Raw genomic sequence first — 15005 nt, 5'->3', positions numbered from 1 at the left:
AAACTAGAGAGTTTTATGGTAAATGAAATAAGAGAAGCCAACTCCAGTGATTTCACTCATCAGTGGAAGAAAAAAAAACTCAGGGCCTCCCCGGTGGCGCAGCAGTTGAGCGCTGGGTTGCGAAGCTGCCCGCGGCCTCTGCAGCGCCAGTTCGATCCCCGGCTGCTCCCCGGCTGCTCCCCGGCCACCGGAGGAGGGTCCCACATGGCGCGCAGAACCTCTCCTGCCGCAGAACCTCTCCTGCCGCCCGCTGCTCCCCTCAGCAGTGTACTTCGGTCCTTCTGCCTGCTCTGCTCCTGGCTCTGGTGAATTCTCTCACCCTCCCGCGCTTCTGACTGTACCCAGTGCATGTATAAAACAAACAAACAAATAAAATAAATAAATAAAACATGCCTCTATTAAAAAAAAAACTCATAAAATAAAAACTCTTAGACTATAAGATCAGCAGCTACTAGAAGGGGTGGGGTGGGACTAATTGTATGGTGAAGGATAGAAATTAGACTTTAGTGATGAGCATAATGCTATGTACACAGATGTTGATTAATAATGCTATAAATCCAAAACCTACATAATGATATAAACCAGTTACTTTGATAAATTAGATAAAGTATAGAAGTTCCTATATACTTTTCATCCAATTTACCATAATGCTAACATCTTATGTGGTCTATTGTCAGAACTAACAAAGTAAGATCGCTATATTACCATTAACTAAACTATAGGTATCAGAATTTCATTTGTTTTTCCATTAATGTTCTATTTCTGCTTCAGGATCCAATCCAGGACACAACATTGCATTTAGGATATTTCATTTTAAAGTTATCCAGATGACTCCTACATGCAGCTCAGGTTGAGAAACCACTGGTATAGTGGGAGGTTACATGCTGTTTCCCTCCTATCTGTCATACCCTCCCCCACAAATACTAAATTTTTTCCCCTGAGGATATAGTCATTGTATAATGATCACTCACATTCCATCATATTACTCAAGTGACATTCTGAGGGCGGCATAGCCATGATAGTCCCTTACACCTGGATGGCACTTTGTAGATTATGGTTTCACATGCACTTTTGTTTTATTCACACAAGAGTCTTTGAAATAGACTGGGCAGTGACTATCACTCCCATTCTACAGATAAGGGAATAACTTTAGCAAGGCTGTGTACTAACCCAAAGTCACGTGTAACTTCTTGGTTCTTTTCATGATGGTTCTCAATCTCTGAAAATCTTGTCTCAATTTCACTTGCCCAGAGTGGGTCAAGGTTAGAGAAAAAAAGAGTAAACAGAATCCCAAGTTCTAAGTTTAGCATTAAAATGAATCTTAAAGAGATTTGCAGGTACAATTTACATGGCACAAAGGTGAAAGAGGGAGGGAAGTAGATGGAATGAGGATAGTAGTACGTCAGAGAAAGAGGAATCTTTAACGTTAGAACACTTTTTGCCTATCCACTCACCTAACCACCTATACACACACAAACTCTGCTTTCTCACTATTCTCATTCAAATATTAGTGTGCATCTAAGCTGACTTCTTGACTTCATACCCTGAGGTACAGAATTAACATTTTGCAGGAATCCACATAGCCTTCCTATGTGCTGCCCTCCTCTGTGTTAGGCACAATGGTTAGTCTTTTTTTTTTTAAAATCCACGAACCCTATGATATTAAATACAAAATAATGTATGAGAAGTGTCAGAGCTTTAATTGATTTTCAAGGGGATTCTTCAACTAAAGGAAAAATTAAGAATCATTATACAGAGAAGTGTTTCTCAAAGTGTAGTCTGATGATTACGTGTAGTAGAGAGGGTTGTCTTATAACTACAAATAATCACATAATGAAAGTGATAAATATTTAAGTTCGTTATCCATTAAGAGGAAATTTTACCTTTAAAAGAGGTAGCGATTTATTTCATCAGCGTCTCCAAATATGATTTGCATTTCAGTTCTTTTTACATGTAATAATGTATTTTTGTGTGATTATCATTAATAATATCTAAGGCTAGGAGCATAAATACCTCTCATTTTCTATACTAGTCAGTTCACAAATTAAGACTATTACTTTCAGCGGTTCTCCCCGTGGCGTAGCGAGCTGAGCGCCGCGCTGTGAAGCTATCCACAGCCTCTGCACAGAGGGTTCGGTTCCTGGCCGGCCAGGGAGAAACTCACATGGCGCGGCAGACCTCTCCTGCCTCGCCCGCTGCTCCCCTCAGCAGTGTGTTAGGTCGGTCTGCCTGTTCCGTTCCCAGCTCTGTCTCTGGTGAATCCTCTCACCCTCGCACACCTCTGACCTGTACCCCAGTTCTTGTACAAATAAATAAATCTTAAAAAAAAAAAAAGTGTATTAGGTCTTTTAAAGGGCCTCCCTGGTGGTGCAAGGGTTGAGCACCGCACTGTGCGGCAATCCGCAGCCTCTGCTGCACTAGCGGATCCCCCGCCTGCCAGGGAGCAACCCACATGGTGCAGCTGACCTCTCCTGTCTCGCCGCTGCTCCCCTCGGCAGTGTATTTCAGTTAATCTGCCTGTTCTGTTCCCCACTCTGTCTCTGGTGAATCCTCTCATCCCCCGCATGTCTGGCCTGTACCCCAGCGCTTGTGTGCATAAATAAATAAATCTTTAAAAAAAAAAAAAAAGACTTACTTTCAGCAACACCACCATCTACTGGCAAATGCAGCTATGACCGGCCCCAGTTTCTCAAATTTGTTTTTTCAGCTGCACAGAATTGTTCCTACTGGAAACAGAGTAATGACATTCTCTTCCTAATTTTAATGTGGAAAATTCGGACACATATATGAATGTGATCAATGTTAAAGTGTTCTTGAAAAAAAAAACACTATTTTTAAGTCTTTGGCTCCTCCTGTAAGTTATTTTCCTCTGGTGATCTGTTAGTCCCTGGCAAATGTACAGGTTTAGAAAGTTTCTCATGATTGTTAAGCTTTTTAAAAAAAATTATTTTATATATTTTTACATCATTCTTCATTTTTGTACATTGTATGCTTTCTCATCTCAGTTATAGTCCCCGTGAAATTCCCACCACCAATTCCCCCGTGTTTCATCACCATAGTCCCTTGTGCTCTTCCCACCCGTTTTGATTCTACTCCCTTCTCTCCCCCTGCAGAATGTCTCTGGTTTATAGCAGCCTGTTGATTTTGATTTTTAAGCTTTTTAATCTGTAGACTTTTATGCTATTGAACCTTTTATATTGCAGGCAATCTCTCTCCCATTCCACCACCACCCCCCAACAGAATAAAAAATCCCAGCAACAAAATTCTGTATACAGAGAAATCTAATACAGGTAAGAGACGTTACTGTGAGGAGAGGTTTCCCGCACGGGGATGACTGGTCATCGTATGGGATGAATGAGTGGTGTTTGTTGGTCCTCAACTTTTCAGAGCTGCCCAGAATCAATGGCCACAATCCCCTCCTCCCCCACTCCCAGGTATATAGTCTGTTGTCTCTCCATTTCATTCACTTCAGTTCCTGTGAAGAATGGAAGCACAATAAAGTCCGCATTTCTTATCGGTGTGAGGCTCCCTATCCACAGGGCTTTGGGGTCTTACCTGACAAAACACCGTTTTTATTATGGAAAAATTGGAACCTACAGAGACGTATAATCGTTCACCCAAGGAGAATTTTTTTTTAAATAATAAATTTTATTTTTATATTCCCCATACAATTGCAACCCCCCCCATTCTGACCCCAATCCCTCCCCTCCCGCCCCCCACCCTCCAAAAAGTGTCTCTGGTTCATAGTTTTTTTTGTTGATTTTGATTTTCACTTTCTTATAGTTATTCATTTTCCTGGTCCCTTATTTAAGTTTTCTAGATTCCTGCTATGAGTGAGACCATCCGGTATTTTTCTTTTTCTTTTTGGCTTATTTCGCTGAGCATGATCCCTTCCAGCGCCAAGGAGAATTTTTTTAGCATTTCCTAAAGTCTGAACATTTTGCTATGTGGTGATCGCCTATACACACCCTTTGTCTTCAAAAATTAGTGTCATGCGTTGGACATGTACTTGGCTTATTCTTGATATTTATATTAATATTTTTATATTACTAAGTAAGACAGCAACCTCTTTGTGCGTAATAATGTTCATCAACGTGTCCCCTTGGAAAGCGCAGGTGCTTGCAGTCGCTGACTGGTGAGCAGCCGCACCAGCCTCAGGTAAAACGCAGGCGCCAACCTGAAGCTCCCGGCGGCCCGGGGAGCCGGCGCCGCCCGCCTCGCCCTCCACGCCTGCGCCAAGTGCCGCGCCCGCACCTCCCCCGGGACGCTACTTCTGCGCATGCGCCAGGTCGGGAGACCGGAAGGGGAAGGCTCTACAAATTGCTTGGGCGCCTCTGACTAGTAACCATGCGCGGTCTGGAGGAGCCGGGGCCTCGGGCCGCGACGACGCCGTGTGGGTGTGTCAAGCCGTCTCTGGAGACAGGTAACTTCTGAAAGGCTGGCGGTTGCACTCTGAGAAGTGGCCTTGGTGCAGGCCCCCGACTGTAATGCAGAGGGGGACGGGAAATGTTAAACCTTGAGCTAATATGCGTCATTCTCTTGCTTATTGCGAAAGCACGATTACGTGCTTGGCAACCACGTGACGTGTCTGAATCGAGCGGGATGACGTCGTTTCTCGTGTTCTGTTGGTGATAGTGGCTGCAGTTGTCTGGTGGCTAGAAGTACCAAGTGCAGTTGTAATATCCTTTCTTTTAGGAAATTCTGTCCTCCTGTGGGAGAGGCAGAATGTGTACTGCTGGTGTTAAGCCGGTTAGGAAGGAATTAATGCCAGGATAGGCATCCTGTGCTAGGAAGTGAAGAGGGAGGAGTAAAGTTTGGGAGGAAATAGTTTTAAACTGAGCCCTGGTAAAGGCACATCGCAAGAGTTTGTGTTTAAGTTCACACCTTCATTATTTTTCTCTATATGAAATAACCCCTGAACCCTAACCCTAACCTAAGTCACATAACATGGTTATGGTAGCATACACTTTGCATTGTGATGATAGTAGGTTTTCTGAAAATACCTCTTTTCTTAGACCTGCAGTCATTCCAGCCATGTACATGTAATGATGAGAATATTTATATGTATTGATGAACATTGTAAGAAATCATATTTTATATTACGTAAAACCTAGTTTTTAAATGGAATCAATGCATTAAAGAAGTATTATCTTACAACTTTGACCTTTTGACTAATGATTTCTTATCTGGTTTTCTTCTATAGGGAATCTTTTAACTGAGCCAATTGGCTACTTGGAATCCTGTTTCTTGGCCAAGAATGGTACTCCAAGGCAGGCATCCATTTGTAGCCATTCGCGGGCTTGTTTGAAAATTAGAAAGAGCATCTTTAATAATCCTGAACATTCCTTGATGGGCTTAGAAGAGTTTTCTCATGTTTGGTAAGTTGTTTTATAGTTAGTAGTGGTATTTTGGGCTAGAACTTGTCCCCGAGTAAAGTACTCCAGTTATAAGTGATCTTAGGGTCTCCCATTTAGACCACTCTTTGTTTGTTGCATGTGATTACTGCACTGTGTTCCTGCAAGGGATTGTCTGCAGGTGATTGGACATCATCAGGGCAGCTTTGGAAAACCACTGAGAAACAGATTCCATTTGCAGTTGTGTTTAATTGTGATGTACGCCTTCTGTTGAGTTGAAATCTGTAGATAGACTTTCTCAGTTTTGCCTAAGGGTCATTATTATCCCCTTTAGACCAGGGATCAGCTAGCTGTGGCCATGGACCAAGTCCCTCCACCACCTGTTTTTATAAGCAGGTTTATGGGAACACAGCCATACCCCTTTATTTATGCATTGTCTGTGTCTGCCTTGTGCTACCAGAACAGAGGTGAATAATTACAGCAAATTGGTTGGCCTGTAAACCCTAAAATGTTTATAGTTTGACCCTTTACAGAAAAAGTTTGCACCCTGCTCTAGACCCATGAAAAATTAAGTCTCTTCTTACTAAAAGACAAAAGAGACCGTAGAAATCTGTAGACCTTACATCAATGTTAACTCTTAGTTCCTGTGTTTATTGGTGTTACTGTCCCTTGGAATCCTCTCTCTATCCGTTATCCTGACTCCATCACCAGCAGTCTGAATTGGCCTAATTTTACTGTTGAAAAACCTTAAAATAAGTGTTTATTCTGAAATAATGTATTTTTGTGTTAATTTGGGCACATAAGTAGAGTAGGAAGAAGATTGATGTTCTGACCTAGTTTGTATGATAGTGGTTGGGTTATATAAAATAAAAACATTGCTGGGCCTCCCCGGTGGCGCAGCGGTTGAGTGCTGGGTTGCGAAGCTGCCTGCAGCCTCTGCAGCGGTGGTTCGATCCCCGACTGCTCCCCGGCCACCAGAGGAGGGTCCCATATGGCGTGCAGACCTCTCCTGCCGCCCGCTGCTCCCCTCAGCAGTGTACTTCGGTCCTTCTGCCTTCTCTGCTCCCCGCTCTGGCTCTGGTGAATTCTCTCACCCTCCCGCGCTTCTGACTGTACCCAGTGCATGTATAAACGAAACAAACGAACAAACAAACAAATAAATAAATAAAAAACATGCCTCTATAAAAAAAAAAAAAAAACATTGCTGATATCAAAAACATACTCAGAAGTAGAGACAGATATTTTCCTTATTTCTCCTCTTTTCTCCTCTCATTCCTCCCTGCATCACTCTTTTTTTTTTTTTTTTTTGTGGGACCCTTGCCTAGTGGCCTGGGATCGAACTGGTGCTGCAGAGGCTGTGGGCAGCCTTGCAACCCAGCGCTCAACTGCTGCGCCACCAGGGGAGGCCCTATCACTCTTCACTAGGTGTATATCCAGCTAGACCTTTTTTTTCCTTTTTCAGTACACATAGAAATGTAGATATACACATGTAGAATAGGCGTTTGTTTAAAAAAATTGATTTTTTTCCCACTTAACAGTATATATATATATATATATATATATATATATATATCATGACGGTACATAAAGAGTTATCTTTTTTGCTTCACTGGCTGCTATTGCAGAATACACATGCACCATGATTTGACTAATCCCTTGTTAGTGGAGAATCACCTCACTTACAATAGTGTAACATAATAAACCTTCTTAGATTCCTATTCTTGGGCCCTTATGTATTTTTATGAGGATATCAGAAGTGGATGTAATTGGTCAGGGGGTATATATTTATATTTTTGGAGGATTGCCAAATTTACCTCTAAAAAGCTTAACCAGTTTATACTTCAAAGGTGTATAAAAATACCTTTTTCCTGCACCTATACTCTCACTATATGCTATTGAATTTTTTACATTTCTTACCTGACAGGGAAAACCACTATTTTTCAGTTTTATTTCTTTATTATCAGTGAGGTTCAACATCTTTTCATGTGATTGTTAGCTATTTCGAATTCTTTTTGTGAATTGCCTTTTCATGTTCTTTGCTTAGTTTTCTATGTTGTTGTCCTTTGCCTTATGATGTATAGGAACTGTTTCTGTACCACAGCTGTTTACCTGTTGTCTTTTTATATGTTTAGCAAACATTTTCTCCTGGGATGACATTTAAATTTAATGCTTTAATGAATTCAGATCTGTCACTGTTTTTCTTCATGGCTCCTTGCTTTTGTCTCTTGTTTAAAAAGGCCTAGCCAAATTATTTAACATTTCTGAGTTTCAGTTCCCTCATCCATAAAAGGAGGATAAATTATATTCATAGGGCTCTTAAGGAGATTAAATTAAGTGGCTATAAAAATGCTTAGCATCAGTTGCCTGGCACATAGCAGGCACTTAGTAAATATTGTTCATTCAGGCATTTGAGAAACATCTATTAGGTTCCTGACATGTCCCAGTCATCATGTCACAGAGAGAAGACTCCCACCATTACATTTTAACACCACAAAAAGCATTTTTTCCTATTAAATTTATGGGAATTTAAAATGTTTTTCCCTCTGAAATCATTATACAATAATTTGTGCTTTTTTCTTACTCAGTGGTTTATTTTCAACAGGATTTTGTTTGTTTTTCACAAAAATGGTCATTTGAGCTGTAAGGCAAAAGTGCAGCCTCCTAGGCTGAATGGCGCTAAGACTGGAGTTTTTTCCACAAGGAGCCCTCATCGTCCCAATGCAATAGGACTGACCCTGGCCAAACTGGAAAGGGTGGAAGGTAACATGTTTCATTGCTACTTTTACCTTTTTTTTGCCTTATCCAAAAGAAGTCATAAAATTAGCATAGTGTTTACCACTGACTGTTATTTGGGCGGGTACCAATGTCATCAGTCCCTGAGAACCACCACACATTGAAGCCAATGAAATGATTTAGAGTGTTCACATAAAAACACATTGAAATAAACTCACAGGATGCTTAGAGTTTGTTTATGCATATATCAAAAGCTACTAAATTATTTAAAAATAACTCTAAGATTTCATAATTGTTAAATTATAACCAGATATTCTCCAACTTGGAGTGCAATTAATACAAAATGATTCAAAAATAGTTGGACACTCAAGATGTAACACATGCATGCACAAGCCAAAACTTAACACACAGCAACCTGTTGTACATGCATATGTGTAAGCACATAGAATGGGTTTTCTTATTTCTTCCTTGCAACCTTGAGAAAATGAGCATGCGTTGTGGTTGCAGAGCAGCCATTGGCTGTAATGTGTAGCAGGGGGTCTGAGATGAATAGCACCCTAGTACTGAACATCTGTCAGGCTGTGCAAGTACCTGTGTAGAATACTAGTGTTAACTATATGTTCAAAAATAAACTAGTGATTGATCTATATGTTTTTGGAAAGCAGCCCATTCGTGAGTCTCTTTGACCTAATAAACATTTGTTAGCAAGGCAGAAGGTGAAACAGTGTGACACTTGGAGTGAGCAGACCATTCCAGGCTTCTGCTTGCTTATTTGTAAAGTGTGCAATGGAGAATGACCTGCCCTCTGGGATTTCACAGGAATTTTTGGGATGATATTGAGATAAAAACTCTTGAGAGTATTTTTTTGGCTATTGGGTACTAAATTGATGAGAGCAGTGATTTTGCTTGTTCTTTCCCAAAATTTGAATTCCCCTGCTGGATTGTATTCAACTGGACTTTGGGTAGGTTTTCCAGGAAAAGAACAACCTACTTGAGTTTCGTGAATTTCTGGTGGCTCACCAACTTGGGTAATAGTACTGGAAATGCTCATTTTATGCTCATTTGTGCAACCCATACATATTTTTTGAGCACTGATTTTGTGCTAAGCATTGTCCTAGGTGCTGGGGCAGAGTGGCTACAAATCGGTTAAACATCCCTGCTCTACAGGAGAATTTATTTATTTTTTAAGATTGATTAATTTATACAAGAACTGGGGTATAGGCCAGAGGCGCGGGAGGGTGAGAGAATTCACCAGAGACAGAATGGGGAGCAGAACAGGCAGATGACTGAAAACACTGCTGAGGGGAGCAGCCGGCGAGACAGGAGCGGTCTGCCGAGCCATGTGGGTATCTCCCAGGCCTGCCAGGAATCAAACCCATGCTCCAGAGGCTGCAGACAGCTTCACAGTGCTTCGCTCAACTCTCTGTGCCACCGGGGAGGCCCTACAGGAGAATTTAATATTCTCATAGAGGAGGTCAAATCAGAAAGGTGAAAGGCATGCAGTAGCACTGTAGACACTGAGGGTCACAGCAACTACAATGTCTTTTTGATGCTCCATAGTTGATGCTCCATAGAATGATGGATCATTTGATGCTCCATAGAACATCATTTGATGCTCCATAGAACAATCATTTGATGCTCCATAGAACACTCCAAGAGTGTTCATGTAGGTTATCTCACAGTATGAGTTTTATGGCTGAGGGAACAGGGATTCTTTGATGTTAGATAAGTTGCGTACTAGTATCCAGCCAGGTAGTTGTCTGACTCCAAACTCTAGTGCCTGTGCTCTAGTGCCTTTCTTTCTTACATCGTTAGGTGTAATTTACCACTTATGAGTAAAAAAATCATCTTTCTGAAATTCCAGGCTCATTCACAGGAAGTGTGTTTTAGATATCAGAGTCCTTTGTCACATTTTCTTAAATGGAGAAAGAATTATTGGTAAATGTGATCACATGTAGTGTTTGATTCTTAGTTGGCCATTTTCTCAAGTATGAAGTTATGGGATACTGTAACAGTAGCAGGAACTGGATGGCAGCTGTGTGAGGAAGACAACAGAAGTCTTGTCCATGATGTTTCATAATGGTGACTTATATTCTGCTTAGTTATTTGATACTTAATGGAATATTTAATTTCTCTTGCTGCATATTATCAGTTTAAGCAACACCCAATGATTATGTGTTTGAAACACTATTATTTCTTCAGGAGTTTGGGCACAACTGATCTGGGTCCACTACTGAGGGTCTCTCGCCAGACTTGCAATTAAGGTATCAGCTGGGATGAGTTCTTATGTGGAGGGTTGACTGTGGAAGAATTCGCTCCCAAGTTCATTTTGGATGTTGGCAAAATTCACTTCTTTATATTTGTGGCACTGAGGGCCCCAGCTTCTTGCTGGTTGTGAGCTGGTGGTTCCCCTCAGCTCCCTGAAGTCACCCACAGCGCCTGAAGGCCGTCCATAGTTCCTTGCCACATGAACTTTCCAGCGTGGCTGCTTACTTCATCAAGCCCACAGGGAAAGAGTCTCCAGTGAGTCTGCCAGGAAGTACAGGAGTCTTATGTAACATCACAGTCATTGGAGTGCTCTCAGCTCACAACTTGAGAGGAGGGGATTGTGCAGTGGGTTGAACACCAGGAGAGGTGCCATCAAAGGGTCACCTGAGAGACTGTTTAATACAGTAGAAACCCTCTTTGGTGCATAGAGAGATGTTGACACTCTGATGTGTCTGGAACAGAGCTGCAAGCCCCAGTGCTGCAAAAATGAGTCGGCTCCTCCCAGTGCCCGAGGATCTGCTCACTTTCTCCAGACTCTAGGCAGGTCATTGACAGACCATGTAGAAAGGGCCCTGGCAAAGGTTAGTACACAGGTTCTTCTCTGGCACCCATAGGAAAGATGACTTCTGTCTGGAAGAGCCAGAAAGCCTTTGTAGATGAGGTGTTAATGTGAGAGCTTTGAAGAGCAAGTTTGAGTTTGACAGCTAAGGAAGAGGATGATTTCCAGGCAGGAAGATACTTTTGTTGTATCAAGGGTAAGAGAGCCTGGTGCCTGAGAGAATTGTGAGTGAGCTGGTGAAGCATAAGCTGGTGGTGTTGGGTCTCGAATTGTTTGCATTGTTCTTCATTGTTAACTATTGCTAAGTGGATGTTTTTCCCATCATAGGTGGCACTGTTTACCTTTCGGGAATCGACATGATTCATGGCACACCCGTACTAGACATAAAGCCCTATATAGCTGATTATGACTCGCCACAAAATTTGGTGGAGCACCTAGGGAACTTTGATTTGCAGTATCACCAACATAAACCACACACTGTGTTCCAGCCTGATGGCAAGACTGATAGCTGTGACCAGCAGCAGCTTTCAGCTTGGGATGAAGCACAGCCACACAGTCACCCAGAGGAGAATTTGAAATGTCCAGGTGAAGCCAGAACTTCAAGAGAAAACAGCCCGGACAACGACAAGACCGCAAACCTGCGAAACCCGCCTAAGCACAGGGAGGTGGGAGCAAATTTGGGTATAGAGTCAAGAAGAGATCCGAGTCTCCTTGTGGCAGGAGAGTGTGTCAGACCATGTCGCCTGGAGAAGAGCACCTCAGAGGAAGGTGCAAGCAAGAGAAACAGGAGAGAGAGCGAAGCCACGGCCATGCAAGGAAAGCGTGTGGAGGTGCAGGCCTCAGGGCCTCCCCATCACCCCAGCATGTCTGAGGCAGCTCGGAGCAGTGCGGTGCCTCCATGGGTTCGGGAGGCCCCTGTGGCCCCCTTGGAAGTCCGGTTCACTCCTCACGCAGCGAGGGACCTGGGGCACCTCAGTTCAGAAGGTGAACCGGGTTCTTTTCATTTCTGAATGAAAGATGAGCTTTGGCTAGGAGATTTATCACAGTGTGTCTTTCCCGAGGGCAGTTATCTAGAGTATTTGCAATGTGTCTGGTTGTAAAGAAATATAGGCGTCTAATGTAATGTTTGGGCAACACTATCATCTGTCAACTTTTATTCAGCACCTGTTTGAGTGGCATTGAGAGTCCTGGGCACCCAGGAAAGTTTGCTGGGGAATGGCTGCTGCCTCATTAGAGGTCCTGATTTAGCACTTTGTGCCTGCCTGTTACAGTGGTCTGGGAAGTTTCCAGACGGCATGCGGAAGCTAAAGGGTACTTGTCCTATATTTTCATAGGTTAGGCTTTTTCAGCTGCCTTACTGTCTGACTAGAATCTCATCTTACCAAAATCTCAGGTGGCTGATAGCTCAATCTCTGGCCCAGGTTCTCGAAACCCAGAGTAAGAGGGAAGGAATCTCAGCACAGGAATTGTCCTCGTAAGTCCCATCCCTAGAGACGTACTTCACAGCCAGTCAAAGAGAGGCCGTGGGGCTCTTACATAGAGCTGTTGGAACATGGTTCCTAACACAAGCCGTTTCGTGGTTTGCCCTGCCCTCTTAGATCCCACACAGCAGTGTGGCATGAGGGAAGGGGCTGTTAAGAGGTGGTATAGTGGCCCAGTAAGAAGTAGCCAATTGCCAAGATGATGTCACTTTTCACCTGCCACCCGAGGATTGTCTCATTCTTAGTCCTAAGTCTTGATTTCAAACAAAGCATTTGATTTTTAAATTGGCCTCTTTATTGAACAGTTTTGCTTATGAAGATTATTCCATCACTATATACAGTTGATGGCAGGAGAAAGGTCAGTTGTAAAAGGATTTTGTGGTGAAACAGAAGAGTGGTGTTGCAAGACCCCTTCTGTCTGCATTTGTCCTTTGTCTTGGATTATTGTTGAATGCTTCCTACTTTGAAAGTTGTATGATTTTCAAATGACAGTACTAAGTGAGATTTTACATATTGTAATCAATGTGCCTTCTTGATTAAAAAATGGCTAAAAGTAGAAATTATGAAATATAACTACGAAACCAGGAAAGATTTACAACAGACAATAGAATTTAGAGCCAGTACAGAAATAAGTAAGGATTTCAGAAAGTTTAGATTCTAGAAAAGATGAAAGAGACTGCTATGTCAGGAACTGGTGCGGGAATAGAGGATTGGGCAAAGTACTGTGGCCACACAAAGGAGAGGATTCCGATTTAGGGAGTAGGGAGGAAATAGGGGAAGACTTCCTGGAGTCAGCCAGACAGGCTGTCACTGAAGAGTGATGATTTGGGAACGCCTCTGTTTTCAGTGGCCTGATAGTTATCTTATGAGCCACGTAATAAGGAATCTGATGCTGCTTAATTGGTCCTGGGTTTTTGACCAATAGTTGTACTGCATGGTTTGCCTTTCCAGCTTATTTATTGGACTTAGCCCAGAGCGACTTTGACGTTAAAGGTGGGATCTGTTCTCAGGAGAAACACCTACTGCTACCCCTGATGATACTTTTAGCAGAAACAACATTGTTTAAAGCACATGCCTTCCTGGAAGGGCTTGGCCTTCCAGGCCTTGAGGATGTTTGTAGCTATTAAAAACCAAGTCACAGTTTTTAAAGTTTTGTACAGACAGTGTTTTTAAAAATTAAAGTACACTCACAATGATATAAATGTGGAATTTTTGCCACTAGACAGACAAAACATCTTTTTACCCAGTGAAGGTATTGAACTTCCTTGGCGTGTCTGTTTCACGGTTGTCCCAGGACACTCAGGGTCCTTTTCCTGAGGGAAGGTGGCTTCACTTCTCACTGACCCTGACTCTCTGAGGCACTGTTCCCTGCATAGCTAGTGTGGGTTTGCACTTTCTGTGGCTCCTGAGCATGCTGGACCGTCATGTATTTCCCTGATCAGACCTTCATTCTGAGAAGAAAATGACAAGAAATTGAATTAAAGTCTATATTGAGCATAGAAAAGTGACACTTGGATTTGTCAGAATTACAGGTCAGCTCTTGTAGTTAGGAGACTAAGGAAGAACATTGCCATGATCTTTTTGTTCAGCAAATAAAACTTTGGGGGGGGAGTTGTGCAAACATTTACTGTAATGACAGTAACTACCACTTGAAGGTGACATTCTCTGTGTTGACTGCATAGATTTCCAAGTGCTGTTCATGTCAGGGAACCAACCAAATCCACACTGAACTTCACGCTAATGCAATTAGAACTGCATGATTTTGAGCATTAAGTTATGTTCTTCTCATTGCAGGTGTGGGTCAGGCTACATTTAAATATTTTCAGTCAGCAGAGGAAGCCAAGTGCGCCATTGAGGCTGTGCTGTCAGCCGACCCTCGGTCTGTGTATCGCCGGAAGCTTTGCCAGGACCGCCTTTTCTATTTCACTGTAGATACGGCCCATGTCACTTGCTGGTTTGGTGATGGCTTTGCAGAGGTGCTAAGGATCAAGCCTGCTTCTGAGCCTGTTCATATGACTTACCCTGCGGAGTCCTTGGTGTCTCTGGGATCGTAAGACGCCGCCATCTCATCTTTATGACAGTCTGGTTGACTGTTGGATTTTCTATATGAGTTTATGATGTGCCTTCTTTGCAGAAAGAAGCAACATTTTGTGATCTCACTGCTGGGATGAATTTGGATTGTTGAACATATTTATTTGGAAAACATTTTAATAAACTTAACTGAGAGATACGAAGTTTAGAGAAATTGCTGTATACCATACCTTCTCACCTGTTTATTTTGAGGAATCCAGTGGTGATGCTGTGTCATTGGTTTCTGAAAGAAGCAGGTTGTGCTTGGTACTTGATAAAATCATTCTAGCAGAGGAGTTTAAGCTAAGGGGATCTGGTCAGCAATTCACGTTGGTTTTCCTACCTGGAAAGCCTAAATCAAACTGAGTTACTATCTTTTAGAAAATTAACAAATGAAAAACAATTCGTTGTAAGGATTTTTAGAGATTAAACCTCTGACAAAGAGACTTTGTCACACACACAATGTATTTGCTCCTGATTCCAAAATAGAGATTCAGATGTCTTTGGATGTCTATCAGAATAGAAAATCACTCCCCCTCA

At 42.4% G+C, this 15005-nt stretch overlaps 1 protein-coding gene across 1 annotated transcript; it reads left to right on the top strand.

Annotated features, from left to right (window-relative positions):
• Window positions 1-4347: 4347 nt before the first annotated feature.
• Window positions 4348-14449, top strand: TRMO (tRNA methyltransferase O; the record flags this gene model as incomplete). The annotated part of the gene is made up of 5 exons (XM_084236615.1): window positions 4348-4423; window positions 5204-5378; window positions 7957-8114; window positions 11242-11898; window positions 14190-14449. The coding sequence occupies 5 exons, from the start codon at window positions 4348-4350 to the stop codon at window positions 14447-14449; spliced, it is 1326 nt and encodes a 441-aa protein (XP_084092741.1).
• Window positions 14450-15005: the final 556 nt, after the last annotated feature.

This window comes from Talpa europaea (genome assembly GCF_964194135.1).
Source record: "Talpa europaea genome assembly, chromosome: 7".
NCBI classification, from domain to species: domain Eukaryota; kingdom Metazoa; phylum Chordata; class Mammalia; order Eulipotyphla; family Talpidae; genus Talpa; species Talpa europaea.
This window is presented reverse-complemented; position numbering and strand designations above follow the sequence as displayed.